The 22,698-nt window shown below is 44.9% G+C and overlaps 1 protein-coding gene across 1 annotated transcript in view; it reads left to right on the top strand.

The window, feature by feature from the left end:
• Window positions 1–22,698, top strand: part of LOC147729328 (astacin-like metalloendopeptidase) — a 335,057-nt gene that overhangs the window by 155,949 nt on the left and 156,410 nt on the right. The window contains exons 4-5 of the mRNA XM_086959823.1: window positions 9,966–10,144; window positions 14,413–14,497. Of these exons, the coding sequence (XP_086815949.1) occupies window positions 9,966–10,144; window positions 14,413–14,497 (264 nt within the window). The remainder of the gene's footprint in view (window positions 1–9,965; window positions 10,145–14,412; window positions 14,498–22,698) is intronic.

The raw sequence follows: 22,698 nt of genomic DNA, 5'->3' as shown, positions 1-22,698 counted from the left end.
AATATGGTTCAACCTTTCAATTACCGTCACTTAAAGGGTCTAGCCCTGTTCCTGCGCCGGTTTCTTCTCGCCTCAGGTGGCGGATCTTTGTACAGTATTTTGAACCAAAGAGCTATTTTGGCATCACAAGCTAAATTTCAAATACAGTTCCAAGTTCAGTCAATGTTGAGAGTTTAAATACATTTTAAAAGCTGTTTTCTCATTAAGAGATTAGTAAGTGTCTTTTTGTTCTTTTTTATTCAAACTAGTCCATATATCTTTGTTAGAAATGTGGTCTCCAGTTAGCAGAGGTCTGCAACCTTTTTAGGTAGGGATTCTCACTCTAATCAGGGTAAGAGGATTACACAGCTAAGATACCCCCTGCTCACCCCCTTGGTAGCTTGGCATGAGCAGTAAGGTTTATCGCAGAGGCAATGTGTAAAACATTTGTACAAACATACAGAGTAATACAGTGACAACACTACACCAGTTTAGAAAAATAGACAATATTTATCTGAATAAAACAAGACCAAAACAACAATCCAACATATACAATTTATTTATTTATTTATTTATTTAATTTATTTATAGTCTTATAGCGCGCATGAATCAGCCCCGGAGGGGTATCTCCGCGCGTAGCTTCTGTATGAGTTGGGCAAACTGTAATGAGGGGGTGACAGAGAGAATGGCCAAATTAATTTTGTGCGAACAGGTGAGTTTTTACAAGTAAAGATATCACTTTTCCAAGGTTAATTAAGTACAGTCCATAGAAATCTATGGATGTGTTGTTTTAAGCAAAAGGCACCTTGGATGCGTCAAAAGGCGAAACCGGTGCAGGGGAGGTGAGGCTCCGGAAAGGCAAAGTGATGTGTCGGTTCCTCACTCCAAGGGAAGGTCAAGTATTAGTTCCTTACTGCCAGGGAAGTTGTGTGTTGGTTCCTTCGTGCAGTGCAGGGGAGGTGATGAGTCGGTTTCTTACTGTCAGGGGAGGTGATGCGTCGGTCCCTTACTGGAAGGGGAGGTGATGCGTTGATCTCTGGCTATGCAGCCTCGTTTCCTTACTGCTGGGAAACGTCGATGAAGAGATGGTTTCGTAAATCCAGACACACAGCGTTGATGAGGCAGTGGCGATGCAGGCGCTGCATCGATTTTCCAGCCACAAGCAGGTGCTGCATTGAAGTTGGTCAGTAGAACAGTGCTCCAAACTCACGCTGCGGTGATTTTTCTGAAGCGACGCAACGATGAGCTGGGTCTGCGGTAAAAGACATGGTCGATGCTCAGATTGGGAACCACGCTTCAGGGATGCATCAAACTTCTTCAGCAATGTGTTGATACAACAGGCGTTGTCAGTCAGTGCATGGATGTTCCCTTAAGATAACCAGATCACACTTCCAAAGGCCCTGAAACTAGATTTGGCATCACTTGGCAAGTCAGGACTCTCCGCAGAAGAGCCCAGGCACTGGTAGGTGAAGTCTTTGATGGCCCTGAGACCTCTTAACAGAAGGCAAGCACACACAAGCACCTGGAGAACCTTGGAATCAGGATTCAGAAAGAAAAGTCTGGCCTTTTCCCTCCCAAGACAGAAGCAGCAAGCAACACGCCAGCACAACAAAGCAATAAGCAAAGTGTCAGTCCCCCCTGCGGTATTCAGCTCTCCTTCCTGGCAGAATGTCCTCAGTCCAGAAGTGTTCTGAATTTGAATCATCAGAGGTCCAATACTTATTCCCTCTTCTGCCTGTGAAGTAGGGAAACATTCCAAGAAAGTCTTTGTAGTGCACAAGATGCTACCTTCCCTGACCTGGATTCATACAGAATATAGGGGGAGGGGGTGGTGGCAGCTCTGTGTGAGAACAAGCACAGCTCGATTAAGGTGTCAGTGACAACTCTTCCCACCACTATAGCTTAGGAAGGCCCATTAGCCTGGTGATGGGCCACCAGGATATGCAGGGCACACCTCGGCTCCCTTTGTGTGACTGTCTAGAGTGAATGTGTCATCCTTCCTTAGACATGCAGAGCCACAGAATGGTAGAACAAGAAAATGGCCACTTTCTAAAAGTTATGAGCTACATACAGTTCTGTCGGGTGAATGAAATCTCCTCAAGGGGAATTGTAAAATGATGTTTTTCATTAAACATTAAATACTGAAAGGGACTACCAATGATCCCTCAAGTATGTATGAAACTCCTACTCAAAAACGCAAGCCTTTAAAGAAAAATGATTTACAAAAACGGTATTCATTAGTTATGTAATATGACATCCCAGACCCCAGCCGGGGTTCACTTGATGTGGGGATATTTTTACCCTCCTTCAATTGTAGTCCTCTTGGCCCAATCGTTGCTTCATTTAAAATAAACAGCAGCTCCTGTCTTGTCTGCTGTCTTCCTGCGTGTCACACGCAGCAAGACAGCAGACATGACAGGAGCTGCTGCTGTTTATTTTAAAGGAAGCCACGATTGGGCCAAGAGGACTACAATTGAAGGAGGGTAATAACATCCCCACATGAAGTGAACCCCGCGTAGGGGTTGAGCTGTCATGTTACATAACTAATGGATACCGTTTTGGCCACACCATATGTGTCTTTCTTTGAATACATTTAAGGTGGCCCTTTGGTCTGTTTTAATCCTGAGAAAGACCTGCCAAGAATTATGGTGAATAACACTTGATCACAGGGTCAAAACATCAACAACATTACACTATGTCCTATGTTAGCTATCCTTGGAATTTGTAAAGAAGATATAAGGATACACAGAACAAAACATTTTTGAGACATTTTGATTATTTGTGGTTCCAAGACCTCATGTTTGTGTCTGTGATCACCAGAAGATTTGTGATTTTCACTATGTATATGTTAATGTGATGTATTGTTCTTTATGTTCTCTGGACAGCCATTGAAAAGAGAAATATGAAAAGAAATAGATAGATATATTTTGATATATGAAAAATAATATATTTAAAACAAGTTGATGGTTGTGTTGGGTCAGTGGTTTTTGTAAATCATTTTTCTTTAGAGATTTGTGTTTTTTGAGTAGGAGTTTAACACATACTTGAGGTATCATTTATAAGCCCTTTCAGTAATTAATGTTGAATGAAAAACATTATTTTTAAATTCCCCTTGAGGAGATTTCGTTCACCCGACAGAACTGTTTGTAGCACATAACTGCATATCCAGGTTCTATCGGACACAGGGTAATCCCATTATATTGAATGGCACTTTCTAAAAGTGGCCTTTTCAAACACACAAATTCTAAAATCAACTTCACCAAAAGATGTCTTTTTAAATTGTTAGTTCAGAGATCCTAAACTCCAAATCTCCATCTGATCTCAATTGGAAGATACACTTGTAAAATATTACAAAGCAGCTTCAATGACAGCCTATGAAAGAGATAGGCCTTGTAATTGCAAAAAATTTATTTAGCAGGAATTCAATATTAGGACATGTGAAACACATCAGTACATGTCCTGCCTTTTAAATACATTGCCCCTTCCCTGGTGCTACCTTGCGCATACCTTAGGGTGCCTTACATGCAGTAAAAGGGAAGGTTTAGGCCTGGCTAGAGGTTGCATGTGCACTTTAGCCCTGATCAGCATTGTAAAGTGCCCAGAGTCCTAAAGCCATGCAAAAAATAAATTCAACACTCAATCAAAAACAGGAGGTCAGAAACAAAAAGACATGGGAAAACACGCCAATCTAATCTAATGATCATTAGTGCGGTTACAGAAATCTCATAAAAAGGTTTGGTTAGATCAAATATTTAAATCATCAAGTGCGTTCCATAAAGGAATAAAACTCTATTCTAAAGAACAGGTCCAGAATTTCTAAATTAGTAGACATCTTGAACAGTTCAAGTTCAAAGTAAAAGAGTGAGATCAAAGAAACATAATGCTCAAAGCCAAACTAAAGCAGCAGAACTCACCATAAAGAGTAAATCATGAAACTCAGCCGAGTCTCACTAATACGAGCAAATGATCATACAGGTGCAGTAGCAGTCTGTAAAAATAAAGCATCGAAATAAAATAAGGATGAACAGTAGCAGCAGAAGCCACAACCATCAGTCTAGGACAAAGGGAAATGGAGTAAGGAGTGTAGAAAAAGCATTAAAACTAAATAGGAACATTTACTAGTAGAAAAGACATGAATACATGTTGCAGACATTAAAGCAGGCTTTTTGCTCTCTGGACCAATCGGATAGCAGCACTCGTCTGTGATCAGGTGCAGCTCTTCTTTTTCCACAAAAATGCATACAGCTTTAAAAGCTTTATCACAAATTTGACTACAGGGATTCTTGCGTTGTGAAGTTCTGGAAACATAAGCCTCAGTTTCCATAGGCTTTGAAAGACATTGGCCTTCGAACTACTTAGGGGCCGATTACGATGCGGCACATAAAGACTCCGACCAACGGTTGGAGCCTTCAGGGCCGTATCGGGCCTTTCCATCTGCCTAATTATGATTAAAAATAAACCGTCCGGTCATTCTGGCTGGCTTCCAGCGAGCTCTAGGAGTCAGTCGGCTAGTCGTAAGCCGGCCAGTAATCTCAAGGGCAGGCCTTTCAGCCCTTGAGATTACGCTGCACGGTTTCAGGCATGATTTCCATCCTGGCCTGTCCGACATGGAAACCAGCCCCCTTATGCTTGTGGCCTCCAGTTGGGGGCCCCCCGTTGATCCCCGCATCCTGTGGCAGGCACCTTTAAATTCCTGCCACGGGGTGCAGGGATGAACTGCACCTCCCATTTCCCTATGGGAGCATGTGTTATGGCTGGTTTATGACCGTAATGCATGCTTCTACAGGGAAATGCAGGGATGTGACCGAACAGTGTTTGGTCGCATCCTAATGAGGCGGTCAGGGCCAAGTCAGTGTCGGTCGGAAGCAATTCCGCCCGACATCGAAATCGGCCCCTAAATGTTTCACTGCATGAACAATGAACTATACTAAAGATGAGAAACATCAACTTACAAAGTCAGTGTTAGGTCATGCATTTAGTTTAGCATGAACAAGAGTTATTGTTTAAAAAGTACAAATATTCTATGCAAGCATTATGTGATATATAAGAAAATGAGAAGTTTAGTCATTGCAAACATAATGTTGCTTAGAAAATGTAATACATTTGTTAAACCGGAACATTCTCTGATTAAGATGAATATTTCTAAGCATTTCACTTTAAGGTCAAACTTACTAAATTATGTCAGTGCACATTTCAGCAGTATTAGGTTTACTTGTAATTAAAGGAGACTTGCTTCTTAGCATTTCTATGGCCTATACAAATAGTTATGACATTTGCACTTTTTAAATGTGTGTCATTTCATCTTTGAATTTTTCATTAATCATTGCACAATTAGCTGCTCAGCTAAATAATTCACATTTAAATTAGTGGACTTTATCAGATTTCTCATTGTAACCCGGCCACCAGAGTCGTCCAGTATTCTACAACCATTCTAAAAAGACATAGGTTCCGGGAAGAACCGTGGGGCAGTTGGGCTTCTTGTTCTAGCTGAGAGAACTTTTTTGGGTGCCAAACAGTTGGTGGCCCCATTAGTCCAAGACTCTCCAGCTTCCACATCTTAGTTCATAAACCCTATCACTTGAGGCAGGGAGACAGCAAGCACTGGTAGGGCCACCAACAAAGTCTCATATACAAAAAAATTTTAATGTTGAATTTGTATGCATGTTTATAGCCAAATGTGTATATATAGATATATATATATGTAATGAAGTTAGCAGTCTAGTAGTTGGGGGGGCGGAGCGAGATGGGTGGAAGGGAAGAGGAGGAGTCAGGACAGGACGAGGGCAGTTAGAGTAGGGACAGGGTGAGAGCTGGACATAGATAATAAAAGCTCCAGTTAAAGTATAACCAGCGTCTGTGGTTATTTGTAGCACGATGCTACAATATACTCGTACAAAGTCAGGTTCAAGAATGTTAAGCAAACAACACTACTTTACAATCAGTGGTTGAACAATGAATGTGTGTGGCGAGGTGCAGTGTCTTCTTTGTTGGAGTCGTCTGCTGGTACATTCAACAGCTTTTGTGGTGAGCCATGGAGCAGTAGAATATAACAAATAGACCTTTAGAGGGGACTGGAACTCCCCGCAGTTGTCTTCCTACGACTTTGATCCAAAGAAAAGTATTTTTAAAGACATTTTGGTAAGGCTTCCAATGAAGTCACTCAGCGCCCAGCTAACCAGCGCTATCCAGTGCTGCTTGATATGGAAACAAATAATAGTCAGTAGTAATTGTATTATAAAATGTGAGGTCACGTAGGGAGGGAGAAAGAGAACCTATCAGCAGGAACACATGGAATGTCCAAATGCCAGGTCCTTATATAGCACCGCCAGAATCAAACCTTTTGCTGGCTGAATCAAACCTCTATCTAAGTACTCTTTTTTTTAACAATTAAATGAAGTGAGTACAAAGGAGCACTGTCGTTTGACGAGGGCCACACAATTTAGTTATGTGGTGAACACAAGATTAAAGTAGATGTTTTCTGACCACAGAGTCAACAGCACAAATTATAGAATATGTGACTTGGTGTCAGCAGTGCGGTTGGAATGCCTTAGATGACTCAGAAACCTAAATTATAGAGAAACCTTATTCTAATAATAATAATAATAATAAAGAGCTTGTAAAGCGCACAGTAATGCCATCACGGCATGTCCCCGCGCTAAGCTAGCAGTGAACCAGCAAGAGAGAGAATCCAGAGGTCTATGCTGTGTATAAGTGAGTTTTCAGCAAGGCCCTAAAACGCGCTTCACTACTCTCGAGTCTCAAGGCCAAGGGAAGTTTGTTCCATTGTTGAGCTGCATGGAGCGCAAAAGAGCGACCACCTATTCTGGCCTTCCTCGTCCTGGGGACTGTCAGCAGACCGGTCCCCTCCGAACGAAGGGTCCTGGAGGGTTCATACCGGCTAACTAGATCCTTTAAATACGCGGGCGACCTATCCCAGACAATCCGATGACAGAAGAGTAGGCACTTAAAACGTACCCGTTTCTTCACAGGCAACCAATGAAGCGCATCTAGCGCCTTCTGTGAATTGGCCCTCCTAGGTCTTCTCAACACCAACCTGGCGGCGGAGTTCTGGATGACTTGGAGGCGGCCCAGGCTACCCTCGGTTGCCCCCAGGAACAGTACATTTCCATAGTCCAACCGCGAGGTCACCAGTGCCTGTGTTAAAGTCCTTCTGGCCGCAAGGGGCAATAGGTCTAAAGTTTTATTTAGGGTCTTTAGAACTCCAAAACATTTGCCCACAAGACGCCTAATGTGGCCATCATACGAGAGGGAGGGATTTATCCAGATTCCCAAGTTCTTTACTTCCTCACAGGGGGTAGGAGTAGGACCCAAGCAAGAAGGCCACCACTCAGCTGACCAGTTATCGCTTTTTCCCCCCACCACCAGCACCTCTGTTTTAGAACCATTGAGTTTTAAACAGTGGGAGTCCATCCATTCTCCCAGTGCCTGCATGCAGGATTTGAAGTTGGTAGGAGTGTTGGAGGAGTTCTGCGATAAAGAGATCAGCAGCTGGGTGTCGTCGGCGTACGACACCAATTCCACCCCAAATGATTGTACCACTTTTGCCAGAGAGGCCATATAAAGATTAAAAAGAGTGGGGCTAAGAGCCGAGCCCTGAGGCACTCCCTGATCTAATGGCATCTTTGCTGAGCGACAAGTCCCTTGCTGAACCTGAAAGCATCTCTCTGAGAGGAATGACTGTAGCCAGCACAGCGCATGACCAGCCACCCCAGCTTCCTTCAGGCACCGCAGCAAGATGGAATGTGCTACGGTGTCGAAAGCTGCACTCAGGTCGAGCATAATTAGGGCCATTGTGTGACCTGCATCAGCCCCTGCTCTTAAAGTCTCGGTGGCTCGGAGGAGAGCTGTCTCCGTGGAATAGCCCACCCTAAATCCTGACTGAGATGGATGAAGTAAGTTCCACCTCTCCAGGTGTTCCGAGAGCTGAGTATTAACCACTTTCTCTGCCACCTTCGCCACGTACGGTAGTAAGGAAATAGGCCTGAGGTTTTCCAGCACCTCCAAGCTAACGTTAGGTTTTTTCCTTATTGGCAGTACTATGGCTTTTTTCCACTCTTTGGGGACTTGTTGAGTGCAAAAGGAGGTGTTTAGGACCTGCCTAATGTGAGGTTCCAGGGCTGACGCTCCCTCTGACATGACCCAAGCCGGTGCCGGATCGTTAGGGGACCCGGACTTCACACTTCGGCAAATCTTTATAAGCTTGTCCACTGTGGGAACCTCAAAAGTATGTAGTGAGGACTCACAGGGTACCATTGAGCTGCCTACTGCAAAATCTGTGCCTTTAACTGGGACTTGAGAAAAGGAGGCATAAATCGCTTTCACTTTATTAGAAAAAAAGTTGGCGAAAAAAAGTAGCCCTCCATAGGAGGGCTACCCTCTCTCCCTCCCTCCAAGCTTCAGAGACAGAAGAACAGCTGAAAGAGTGCCCTCCCAGCCTTGGCGATAGAGGGAATGAGTGCAAAGCCCATCTCCATCGCGAGCACCTCTAGGGTCGCTGTTGAGGGGTTGAACTACTGAATATCGTGGTACAAGAATATGGAGGACAGCATATCAAGGGACAAAATATCAAAAGATAAGTGCATGTACAGAAGAAGAATGTATTTACTATGACTAGCTCCCCAGCTATGTGCCTTGAAAACATATGTACATGTATTTGTAGTTAGGTACAGAAAAGTAGGCTTGCAAGTCAATATTCATTTTTTAGATTTAGTCCTTGAATATCTGGTGACGATATTCAGGGTGCACAGCCTGCTCAGCAACTTTTGACCTGGGCCATGCTTGCTGGTGTAAAGTGATGGGGCTCCCTAGTCTATGCCACTGATGCACTGCAACATCCATCCATGGTACCCAACCTGATAGGTTTTCTCCCTCCCGACTGCACATACTCATGCTGTTAGGAAAGCGTTGATGCTGTCCTAGCTGCAGTAGGAGTAATTTATATACATAGCAAATACAATTCAGAAAGAAAGTTTGTGTCCCAGTAATATCTACGACCAACAGGTTTCGGCCTCTATTTACCCCAAAGAGTGGGGTACATACAGGCCAGCCCACCCAGAGCAAGGTACTTGCCATCTGAGACTACCACTGTGATTGCCAATTATCTTACAGAGACATCCTCACACTGCACTAGCACTCATACCCGGAGCAGAGACCCAGAGACCTGCCAAGAAGGCAAGACTCAACACAGTAGTAAAACAAGAAGAACAAACGAGAAATAACCCAGAAAGGCAGATTACAGCCCTAGAACAAGGAGACATACAGGTCTCTTCCTTGAAAAACAGATCATGCTGTCATCTTTCCAGAGAGCGTGTGTAGGAAGCTGGCTCTTTATATGGTGGATAAAAAAGAGGTACACTGTGTAAAGAGTCCAGACAGAGGCATAAGGAAAAACAGAGGCACAAATGACACCCCAAAGTGTGGGCGAGCAGTTAGGCATCTCGGAGGGTAGTGCTAAGCATTTACTACACCCACAGAGGCAGTAGGTGAGACCACACTCAATAAAGAAATCCAACACCAATTTTTTAAAACAACACATACTTTTATATATATATTTAGACACAAGATCATCGGAATTTGGTAAGTACTTTTTCGAGATATGAAGTTTTACAATTTTCAAAAATGACCATCCTGCATTTTCTGGAACTGCAATGTTATCCTGTAGAGGAAAACATATATTGCATTCAGACAAATAGCAGTGATTGATGGGACTGTTCTCCTGTACTTAAGGTGAGAATGAGGCAGGGACGAAGGCCACACCAACAGGTCACCTTGGGAGGCTCTGGGGCATACAATGTAGAGGTGTTTTCAAGACGTCGGGTGTACCATTCACGCAATGGGACACAAAAAGTGATGCAACGGCGGCCCAAGGGTCTCATAAATAAGCCATCCTGTGTTCCTTTGAAGATTTCTGCGCCAATGATCTCTGTAGGTTACTCTTTTTTTCAGTGTGCTTTACCCAACCCTAGGTGCTGGTCTAATTATGGAAGGAAAGGGGGAGAGCAAACCACATCACTAGCTGCTGAGAACTGCTTGAGACAGGGCACCATACAACATGAGTTGATGCACAACCTTGGCTTCTACCACGAGCACAGCCGGAAGGACCGAGACACCTACATCAGCATCATGTGGCAATACATTGACCAAGGTAAACCCCCAGTGATTCCATTGTTTGTCAAGGAAGTGTGTACAGGTCATGCAAATTTCATAAGAACATCAGCTTAGAATAGTGGGTTGATGCCTGTTTGGGAGGTAGTAAGAAATTTTATGTTATGTTATGTTATTACGACTTGTATAGCGCACATATACCCTTAGGTGTCTTGGCGCTTCCAGTTCTCCATACTGTGTATCAGACCACTATTCCTAAAAGAGCCTTGTCTTTAGTTGCTTTCTGAACTCAAGAAGAGAGGGAATCTTCCTAAGAGTTAATGGAAGGGAGTTCCATTCCTTTATTGTATTTTAGCTAAAACTCCTCCCACCCCAGTTCATTTTTTTTTATTCTGACAGTAGGCATCAGATTGGTATTGGCCGATCGTAGAGGTCTGTTGGCGGAATACCATCTGAAAAGGTGCATAAAAATGTCAGACTTTCTCTATGGAGTGCCTTGGGAGAGATACAGAGTGCCTTGAATTTTACCCGCTGACTGACTGGCAGCCAGTGCAGGTCCTGAATCCCTGTTCTAACAGACTGATGTTTGGGGATATCCAGTATTAGTCTTGCAGTGGCATTTTGTACCATTTGCACCTTTCTGAGAAGAGTGGATTGGATATTGATGTATAGGCCATTACAGTAGTCAAGTTTTGATAAGACTAGAAAGGTCACAACCGTCTTTCTGGATTTTTGGGGAATGAACGGGAATAATTATCTTAAGGTTTTAATCATAAAGTATGCAGAAGACACCACCTTGGATACTTGGGGCTTCAGGCTCAATTTGTCATCTATAATAACGCCAAGGTTCTTGGCTTCGACTACAGGTGTAGGATGGGAGCCGAGATTGTCTGGCCACCATGCTGGGGACCAAGGTGGAAAAGGATTACCAAACATGATCACTTCCAATTTGCTTGAATTCAATTTCAGGCAATGATTGCTCATCCAGTTACTTAACGTAATCATACAATTTAGGGAATGATTGATATCCTTATCCACTGTCAAGATTACCAACTGTATATCGTCAGCGTAGGAGGTAGGAATCAAATTAAAACTTCTGATCAGTGGTGCCAATTCAGCTAAGAAACAACAACTGTATTTTGAGGGTCAAGGGGATAATATTTATCGACCTCTCTAGTCAAAACCCCACTCAGAACGTGAATAACAAGAAAAAGACTAGGAGGTCTTTGGAATGAAGGAAAGAGACCACAATCTGTTGACCAAAACTCCTATCACAACTAACGGTGAGGGTCCATCAGTAATGAAAGAGTCCTATCAGCCCACCCATTTGGCGGAACCTCGTCATCTAGGACCTTATCAGCAGGTGTTCATATGGCCAAGCTCAGTTGTATTTGCTTGGTGCCAACAGTTCCCTTGCTGAAAGAAGATGAGTCCTCACTGCGAGTGGTACTGATAGGGTGCAGTGCTCAAGAGAAAAGTGCATAATTAAAATGGCGGTCAAGGTAGAAAAAATTATTTATTAGTGTCTCCCTGGACGCCAGATTAAAAAGATGTAGCAACAGTGTGACAATATCACTGTCAAAGAAGCATCTAGAGATAGGCCAACATGTTTCTGCCGTTCATGTAACGTTTTACAGGCATTCGTCAGGGCCAATCTGTACAAATAGGCTACCAATTCAGCCACATAAATGTTAAAGAGCGAAGGACTCAACGAGGAGCCTTGAGGGACCCCGCACGGCAGTGTAAATGGTGCCGACCTAAATTTGCCTAAGTGGACTGCTTGAGTTCTTTCTGATTAAAATGATGTCAGTAGGGAGAGGGCTTCTCCTCCTATCCCTATTGTTTTTAATCAATAAACCAGAAGAGCATGATGTACAGTATCAAATGCTGCGGATAGATCGAGCAGTATAAGAACTGCTGACCCGCCGCCATCTAGAGAGGACTGAATTTCTTCAGTGGTTTTTATCAGAACCGTTTCAGTGCTCAGATTAGTTCTGAAACCGAACTGGCTACGATCTAAAACCTGACTGTCCGCGATGAAGGTAGAACATTCTGCATTTATAGTTTTCTCTATTATCTGTGCAGGCAAAGGAATTCTTGCGATGGGGCAATAGTTGGCTGGGTCAGACGAGTTCAAATTAGTTTTTTTTAAAAGAGGCAAGATACAAGCCTGTTTCCACACAGTGGGAAAAGATCCTTGTGACATCATCTGATTAAACATCTTGGACAGGTAAGGTCCCATGAATTGGCCGATGCCATGTAAAATTCTAGGGGGGCAAGAATCTTCTGGTGATCCTGATTTGGCCATAAGAATGAGTTTAGTTATTTGAGTTGAAGATGTAGGTGTACAATTAAGAAAAGACGTTTTGGCAATGTCTTCTTGCTCTATAGAATTAATGTGTGACTTAGAGTAGGCAAACTGATCAATGATTTAATCCACCTTAGATTTGAATGTGTAAGCAAGTGCATCACAAAACTCTTGACTATGATTGACGGAGTCCTCTTTCGTGTCTGAGGTCAAATATTTTACAGTCTGAAAGAGTTCTTTACTGGAATTACCAGCCTTTTCTAATTGTGATGTGTAATAGTGGCCGTTCTCGGAAATCAACTTTCTTTTAAAATCTGAGAGCAGAGCTTTATACCTGTCTTTTTCCGGTGCGCCGTAATGTTTTCATCAGATTCTTTCTTGCCTTCTAAAAGCCTGTTTGTCTAATCTCAGGGTTCCGAAAACCATGGGGTTGAAGGTGTTTTCCTATTTTTATTAATCATTGTTATAGGAGCAAGTTTTGAACAGTTACACTCTAGCCATGTAGTATATTTTATGGCTGAGGATTCTGCATCTAGCTCCAAGTCAGGCTGGGTTTAAGCTAAATGGTCAACGAGCGACAAAGGATCAATTTTGCGCCAACATCTACTGCTGGTCTTGGTGTGGGCCGCAATAGTGGTGTTGGATGGATCGAAGGAGCTTATATCTAAGGAGAATTGCGTGAAGGTCAGACCAAGTTAGTGAAAGAGTAGATATATTAAAGATGGTGGGATGTTGGGAAAAAGACCATCTAGAGTATGTCCTGCTAGATGCGTAGGTTTTTGGATAAGCTGTCTGAGGCCTACTTCTGATGTCATTTCTAGAAGCTCCTTTGTGTCTTTATCTTCTAACGCTTCTAAATGGAAGTTCAAGTCGCCTAGAAGCATTAAGAAATTGGATTGAAGACTTAGCTCTAGTAGTGAGTTTCAATTAGCCAGAAAGTTAGATCTAGGACCGAGAGGGCGGTAGATCAATAGACCATTAATGGTGTCTTGTCCCTGTGTTGAAATTTTAAAAAGAAAAGCCTCACAGTCAGATGAACAGATAATTGAGCATTGGGAGCTTAGTTCAATTCTATGTATTAGAGCCACCTCTGTTTAGTTGTTTGTTGTGTCTAAATGCTTTGAAATGTTAGGACATTGATATTGATTAGAAATGTTCATGTTCCTCAGTTTAGGAAATTAGGCAGATGAAGATAGATCAGGCAGTAGATGATGAAAAATCAATGCTTTTGGTTTGTTTTAATGTATATATGGCAAGGAATGAAAGTGTAAGATAACTGTGTCACGGAATACCAGAATTTCTGCTGCATTTCAAAAGATCTACATGTTTCAAGACACACACACACAAGCATACACAAACCACACACACACACACGCACACATACACACATACACACACACAAACACACCACCATAACAAAAGGATTGACCGTGTCTCATTTTCAGGTGAAGAGGTGGGTGAATGTGATTTACAGAAATGCACAAGGATGTTACTGTTAATACCCTGTTCACATTTATTGCCTGATTCTCCCACCCTGAACCTTAAGCTCGGGCATGAAATGCTGAGCCAGGCTTACAGAGGGCAAACCTAGATGTTCATACTCACCTGAAGGAGTTTAATTTAGAACAGAGGCCAAAGAGCAATCCAAAATTGTTAGCATCATCTTGGCCATCATTGCCCTTCATCCCTGTTTGTGACTTTGTCTTCGGCCCAGACCATCCTCCTGCACTGGGCATATATCACACTGTAATGCACATTCGCGTTCATTAACCCCTTGTGAGGCACTCCAGTTTCACAAGGTATAAGGCGAACATGAACAAAACCAAAATAAAGATATTAACAAAGCCACAATGAAGAAGTATGAGAATTAAGACTTTTTGGGGACACTAATAATAAAAAACAATGGAACGGTAACCTTGCACCCACCTCTGTGTCAGACAATAATGTTTTCAGAACAGATATTGAGTATGAAAAACAGATATTGCTTCTTTCCTTTGCAGATCGATGGCCCGACTTTGACATAAAGAAAAAAGTGAATACGCTTGGCTTTCCGTATGACTACAGGTCGGTGATGCACTACTCCAGGTAAGAAGACATGTAGACTGTTGAAACTGGGCATGTCTGTGGTTAGACATTGCACCGTAAGGGTCAGGATGGCTTGAGCTCTCACCTTTCATCTGCATCAACTATCTGCGGGGCCTGTGGTCTGTCGGAACCTTGAAGTGAGTCCCAAACAAGTAGGGTCATAGCTATTTCAGTGCCCAGACCACAGCAACAGCTTCTCACTCAACTGCACTCCGCCTCTGTTCCCGGGGAAGTAACATCCTGCTAATGAAGGCAGCAAGTTGGTCTACGTTCAGCTGTGGTACTACCACCCTCACACCATGCTCTGAAGCTTCTGTCTGCACAACCAATACTTGAGAGAAGTTGGGTTACCTGAGATCAGGTTGCTGCCTTCAGGGAATCAAAAGCGGTCTGACAACATCAGTCCAGATCACTTTCCGTGACTGCTTCCTGGAAGTCAGCTCGGTCAATGGGGCAACAGTGGTACCCTAGCCCTGGATAAATTTCCTGCTATAACCAGTGAGACCTAAAAAGGCTCTCACCTCAGTCTGGGTCTTGGGGCTCCCAAGAAAGAAATGATCTTAATCTTAGGTTGTAGGGGTGCCATCTGCTGCTTCTTGGGACCCTAAGTACACCACAACCCCCTGCCCTATCTGGCACTAATGGGCCTTGATGGTGAGGCCTGCCTTCTGCAGAGCCTTCATTACTCCCCAGAGGTGCAACAGGTGTTCTTCCCAGCTGGAACTGAACACTGCCATGCCATCCAGGTAGGTGGCTCTGAAATCTTCAGACCAACCTTTGAAGGTGGCAGGGGCATTCTTCAAGCCAAGCCAAAGGGCATAACCCGGAACTGGTAGTGCCCCTAAGGCAATAATGATAATGATAATTTCGTATTTGTATAGCGCACGACTACCCAGAGGCATCTTGGCGCTTTGTACGAATACCGCTAAGGAACCCTTCCTGGCCTTTCCCTGTGAAGTGCCCACTCCTGGGCACCCCCAAGGTGAGGCCAGGCATCCTAGTGTTGTTGGGGCGGTTGTGGAGATTAAGCAAACTATTGCCCAGAGTTGCAGAGTGAGGCTCATGATTAGAATAGGCACTGAGGGAAGAATGATCAGGTCTGAGAAAATTGAGCCCAAGACCCGCCGAGGCAGGAATTGAACCGTGGTCCCGGGCCATACTTCTGCATCAGGGTCTGCCACTCTAACCATTGAGCCACACTTCTCCACATTCTCCACAATGAGAATGCAGACTTCTCATTGGCCTGTTGGTCAAGGCAATCTGCCAGTACCCAGACTTTAAATCAAATGCACTAAGGACCCAGCCGATCTATGAGCTCATCAGCTCTGGGGATGGGGTGTACGTCAGTCTTAGTGATGGCATTGAGCCCACGGTAGTCCACACAGAACCGCAGTTCAGATGTGGCACTGGGTGCAGCACTTTGCGACCATGACCACTGGGCTGGCCCAAAGACTGTTGGAGGACTCTATCATACCTTAGGCCATCATCTTGGCAACTTCTTCCTTGATGCTGGCTTTGACCCTGTCAATCAACCTGTAAATTGTATTCTTCACAGGGGGGCTGGCCCCAGTGTCCACATTATGGAGACATCAATGGATGACTCCTGGGGTCAGGGCAAACTTCCCCAGGAACTGGCAACAGCCATTCTGCTGTTTTGGGGTCAGGCAGGAGAGAGGCTCACACCTTCCACTGACCCATCTTGCTTTGTGGCAGACAGGAGGTCAGGGAGTGGCACACTTTCCTCTTCCACCCGTCATCTGTTGCCAAGAACATCTTAACTTCAGACCTCTCAAAGTGAGGTTTAAGACAGTTCACATGTAGGACCGTCAAAGGCTTCTTGGGAGTCTGCAAGTTCACCAGATAGGTGATATCACTCTTGTGCTCCACCACCTCAAAAGGCCCAGTCCACTTGTCCAGGAGAGCACGCAGCTCCACTGAGGCCATGACCCCCACTTTCTGGCCAGGCTGAAGCTCAACCAGAGTGGTATTCTAGTCATACCACAGTTTCACATCTTCCTTACTTCCTTCCAGGTTTGCCTGAGCGAGCTTCCTAAAGTTTTCAGGCGGGTTTTTGAAGTCCAGTATGTGACTTAATACATCCTGGGGGCTTACTAGGAGCTTTAACCCAGCCCTCCATTATCAGACTAAGAGGTTCTCTCACAGGGCGTCCATACGTTATGTTATGTTATGTTAGTGCTATTTGTATTGCGCACGGCTGCTCCAGCGAAGGAGTTCAAAGGGGCTGAACCCCGTGACTTCTGCGGTACCTCCCTGTAAGCAAAACAAAGGCATGGCAAGAGGATGTTCCTCTTATGCCTTATGGAGCCTGACAGACCCCATTCATGCCCTTCAGGGTTTGGTTGAACCTCTCAACCAACCCATTACCATGGAGTTGGTAAGGAGTGGTGAATGTGTTGGTTACATCATACTCCTTACACAGAGACTTCATATACCTGGCTATGAAGTTGGTATCCCGTGGGATACTGCCTCCTTGGGGAAACCCATGAGGAAAAAATCCCCAAAAGTGACCAGCCCACCCTGGGCGCCGTCACTGTTCTCAGAGGTTATCTGGGTACCGGGTGGCATGGTCCACCACGACCATGACAAACCTGTTACCCATAACTGTCTTGGGGTCCAGATGCCCCATAATGTCAATTCTCACCCACTCAAAAGGGGTGCTCACAACAGAAAAAGGTTGGAGATGAGCCTTACCTCTCCTCCCACTCTTACCACTTGCCTGGCAAGTTTGTCAAGTCCTACAATGGGTATCAGAGTGCATTTGCATCTAGGGCTTAAAGAAGTGGATGACAAGCATTTCAAAGATCTTGTCCTGCCCCAAATACCCTGCCAAAGGCACATCATGAGCCAGACCTAGTAAGGAGGCTTTAAGAGCTGGAGTACCACCTGCACACGGGCTGCCTCAGGCTCAGCAACCTTAGGCTCACTGTACGTGCGACTATTCTCCCAGTATATCCAATGTGATCCAGACTGATCGTCAGCTGCCTGGTTTGTAGCCTGCTGCTACAAAACCACAAGAAAATGGCACAAATGCTGCTCCTTGTAGAATTCCTCCCTGGTGGGACACCCTTCTTAATGCCAATGGGTCAGCTCAGGCAAGCCTCCCAGTTTGGCCCCTGTAGGTACTGGGGCGTCCCCCTCAGGAAAAGCCTCCTCCTGGACTGTGGGAACTTTTGGGGCTGGTTTCTCATTCTCCCTTCCCCTCCTCCTTATGGCAGGTGCCTGGGCCACTCTTTTAGGTTCCAGGTCTTCTTGCTCACCCCTACTGCCTGCTATTGACCGAGTGGTCACACACGACCACTCAGGCAGACCCACCATTTCCAAATGTGCCCGGCATTCTATTTCAGGCCAAGGAGAATCCTCCCGTTTTTTCCCTAGCAGACAGTCAAGAGGCATAGTTGAACTCACAGCCACCCTCAAGGGACTCGAGACCCCTCCCCCCAATTATCTGGTGAAACACACTGGGGACCACCTGCTCTTCAGACACCAGGTGACAACATACCGTAGTCACAATGGCTGCAGTGTCTCTCAAACGCACTACCCTCTGTCCATTGATGGTCATCCACTGTCTGTACCTCTTAGTGTTCTCAGACAGGAGTGTTCTCTTGACCACCTCACTGTCCCCTAGTGAGACAAGGGTCATCTCAGCTGGCTCCAACCCTTCTCCTGGTTTCAGTCAGCTTGCTGCCAATCAGATGCTGGCTCAGCTCTGTAAAACAAAGATCATACAAACGCTCCCAAGCAATCAAATTAAAAAAACCCTGATTGCTACCTGGCTGCCCTTTATCTAACCAACCAGTGCCTGGCAAAAATGTTCAACACATTCCTACCAAGTGTGAGAATTCGTTTTTTCAAAAGCCCCAAACGTTTCCTTATACTGCTCTAGGGTGAGACCATACTAGATGATTAAGGCATCCTTCATGATAGTGTTGGTGAGACCTGCGGCTTGCCCTAGGGCTGTCAAAGTGTCCCTTCCCTCTACCGCAAAGTGTTACCACAGACACACACCCCCCCCCCCCCCATTGTGTGACAGGAGCCTCTTTCATGTGGAGTGCTGCCTTATTTGCCAAACCCCAAGCATATACATCATCCCACCCTCCGATAATGTATTACCAGATCCTTTGGAACATGCCCTTCCACCCAGAATGCACCGACTTTACGCTGCCACCACTTAAACTGGACTCTGCATGCTTGGCCTCTATGTTCTGCTCCTTCAAACTTAATTCATGAGCCAACCACAATTTATTTTCTTCCAGACCAAAGGTTTTCTTCTTCTCTCTTTCTTGCTGATTTTTCTCCATTTAAATCTATTTAATATGGAGCCTAACAAACTCCAGCTCTTGAACCCTGGCCCTCTGTCTGTCCTCCAGCTCCTCTGGGGACACTCTGCTGCCCGGCCTGGAGGATACTCCCCCCCACAGGCAATCCTGAGCTACACAATCCCCTTGCTAGCTCTTTACCTCCAGATCTACATTCTCACTCTCAGACTCCCCAGCTACTCTTGCTGCTCTAAAGGCCCTCTGCCTTTTGCAGCTCCTCTTTCCCAGTGGAGCTTCTAACTGGGCATCCAAAATCTTTGCAAACTAGTTTGAGCTGATCCACTATGTAAGACTGCAACTCCAAAACCTAATTTGCTACCTCACTTGCTGGGTCACCAAGCTGAGACATAATTTGTAGATTACTTCAAGGATTATCACAAAAATAAGACAAAACAAAAAAACAGTATGTGGTTGTATAAGGGTTTACACTGTACAATAGTGTACATTAATCACTGTATGTCAAGTACAAACACAAGTCTATATCCTCACTGCTGACCACCAGTGTTAGAAATGGGGGTCTCTAGTTGGCCGTGGTGAGCACCCTTTCGAAATATGGACCCTTCCTTTTAGTCAGAGTAAGGGGATTACACACCCACGATAACCACTGCTCACCCCCTTAGTAGCTTGGCACGAGCAGTCAGTCCTATCTCAGAGGCAATGAGTAAAGTATTTGTGCATAAAACAAACAGCAATACACAGACCCCCCAGGACATTGTGGCATTGATTCACAAATTTAACGGCACAAAAATGGAAATTTAGCGGCACAAAAATGGAAATTTAGCGGCATTATGAGGAAATATAAATTTTTGGTCAAGTTATGTTCCCTATCGTGTACCCCACCGTCTCCATGTACGAGCTTAAAGTGCATGTAACTTCCCTCCTGTGCCAGCTATGAAGACGCAAATACATTTATGTCCAACGTTAACATGTCCTCTTTCAGACCCACCCAGAATGGGTTGAATAGTCCGTTCCTAAGTATGCCATGCCAACGTCTTTTTGTGGTGTACTTTACACGTTTTTCAGCTCTGGCGAAGCAGGCCCTGAAATCTGCCATCGAGCCTTTTCCTGCCTTCTGACTCTGAGAGCCTCAGCTCAGGCTGTCTCTGTACCCGTGACCTCTGCCTTACTCCCTGCGCGGCTCACCGCGTTTAGCTTAGCCTGCTGCCTGCCAAGACTGAATTCAACCTTCGAGTTATCTGTTCCACTCTCCGAAAATGCATTCCTGCCTACTAGCTTAAGTAAACATTCCCCCAGCTGCAGAGCCAAGGACCCGGCCTTACTGTCTCCGTGCAAGTAATTCATAGCCTCTGTTACCATGGTAGGCCCATGCCCCCACGCTCCTCATGCAGACACTTAGACGCTTATACATGCACTCACAGTCAGTATAGAATAGCTTCTGCCCCAGAGACTTTTCCGCCCAGATAATATAGTTCCCAAACATCAGATATCAGATATGATAGAGGTACGAGTTGATCTGACATGCCAGACTTCTGTCTCTTTCCGCCATTGTAAATGTCAAGTCCCCTGCACCCTCCAGTTTCACGTCAATCACACGTCATGCAGCTGCGCGCGCATCCAGGCCTCAGATTTCTGCTGACATTGCAAGATTCTGCTTTTGTTGCCACCCACTTATGACACCTACTTATGACGTTTCTAGCACACACCTCTATGTTCACGCCTAGTTCACGCCTTCTAATTACGTATCATTACCACGTGTGTGTTTTATCTTGTTTCTCTCAGCTGTTACGCCTACTGTATTGGTTTCTATGATGTAACTTAAGTATATAAGCTATGTATTGTCAATAAAATATTGCTCTATCCCTTCCTGCACCCCAGTGGTGGCAGGAACAAGATATCCGGTCATGACCATTCCTTTTTAAGGAATAAAACCCCTAAGAACTCTAACACCACGGACTCTGCCTTTTTCTTTCCGATTGAGTTATTATTGATTAAGTACTTACCTGCATAGAAATTACGACGGTAAATCAAATATTTACCACATTATTCTGGCGCCCGAACAGGTACCCCTCCCCCACCTCACGCGCCGGTTGGTGCGTTGCAAGCTCTGTCCCCTGCCATCAGTTAGACGGAAACTACGCGTACTGGCAGGATTTCCTGTATCTCCCTCTGGCCCACGGAGGCGACGAAGACTGCAATCAGCACCCAGACGAGGCGGTGAGGAGCGCAGAGGATCCCGACCAGAGCCTAGTCGAAAGAAGCAAGGTCCGAGGTGTCAAGAGGCCCACCAGTTTCCCGAAGTATCAACGTGTTGAGTCGAGTCGAGTCCGGTCCAGTCCAGTGGAGTTTTCCGAGGCCTTCTGTTTTCCGTGCTTCCCGGTGAGTACCATTGCTGGGACGTATCTAGACGGGTTTGGGTACACAAATTCGGTCTGCACTGTTTTAGACAGTGTATCTGTACTGTTTAGCAGTATATCCAGTATAGGGGGTAGTCATATATGTTTCAAATGTCTTTTTGATGTGTTTAATGTCGTGGTATGAGTGACTGCTTCTATGTGCATTATTGTGTTCTTGTGTAACTAGTTGTGTCTAGAATTTAGTAGCAAGGATTGAGCATTCAGTACTAAGTAAACAAGATGCCGTTTTTCAATAAGTTAAAACAGATAGGAACTAGAAAAGGGATACTAGAGGAAGAAATTCCTATCCCCCCTAGGGACACTCCTGGAAACTTCATGTATCAGAAACATGGCATAGACGCCATATTGTATCTAGATTTATGGGCCGATTATACTAAGCATCTAGACGAAAGACACAGATGGCCTGTTACCGGAACATGGGATGCCGAGTGCATCATGAAGGTAGAAGAAGTATTATGGAAAAAGAAAGCCAGACAATCTCAGAAAGATGCCATAGAATTTTGGCGTAAAGAATCACATAAACGTGCTGAAAAAGCACTCCGTAGAGAAGACAGACATGGAGAAGAATCAGATAAAGCCCGAGAAAACAAATTAGTTACTGAAGGGATTCGAGTAAAATCAGAACAAGTAGACCGCGCCCGAAACAACCTTGTAAATGGTATGTACTTAGTAGCCGAAGGTATGTCTGAGGCCACTTCAGAAATGCCGAAAAATCTGCCACCACCATTGGTTCCAATTAAAGTAAAGCACAGCACTACTAAAGACGTCTTTCTGAATTCCTATCTAAATGATGTAGCACCCGCTTACACCAATACACGTGCCCTCGTCCCGCCTGCTGACGGTGACGGAGACGGCAACACGCCTCCAGACCGCACCCCGCCATTACCGCAACAAGTTCCCCCTGACCGACAGCCAGTCGTTCCTCCACCTCCACCACTTCCCTCACCTAAGGTTAAGATACCGAATCCGCTTGCGCAAGATCATCCTAAAAGACAAGTTCAAGTACAGATACAGACTCCACAGAGAGATAATGCTCAAGCCTCCGCCTCAGGAGGTGCGACTGGGGGTTACCAGACCCCGCCAGCAACACACAGATTAAACCTTAGGGACATGCAGAGCCCTTTACATTCCAATCACCCCGTCTCGACATACTCAAAGAACCGCTTCAAGTTTGCAGATATGATCCAGTACCCGGTAAAGACGATAGGATGTTGATGGCATCGCTACGTTTACGACAAGCTACAGATTACCTAGTGTTATTCTCAGGAATGAAACAGCACCTAGATAGGATATATCATTTTGTCCGAACTGGGGAAAATCCAGAATGTATTAAGGAAGCCATGGCACATCAGAAAGTCAACACTCAAGCATATATACTACGTTTTTTCATAAATTGCTTCATCAGAGAACGAGACAGGCCTGAGACAGAACAGGATGAAATGGATGCCCTAACAAAGTGGGGTCAAAATATAGCCGAAGGGAAGCATGA

Source organism: Lissotriton vulgaris, chromosome 2_2, assembly GCF_964263255.1.
Source record: "Lissotriton vulgaris chromosome 2_2, aLisVul1.2, whole genome shotgun sequence".
Classification (NCBI taxonomy): Eukaryota; Metazoa; Chordata; class Amphibia; order Caudata; family Salamandridae; genus Lissotriton; species Lissotriton vulgaris.
The sequence above is the reverse complement of the archived record's forward strand: the minus strand, read 5'-3'. Positions and strand labels throughout refer to the sequence as shown.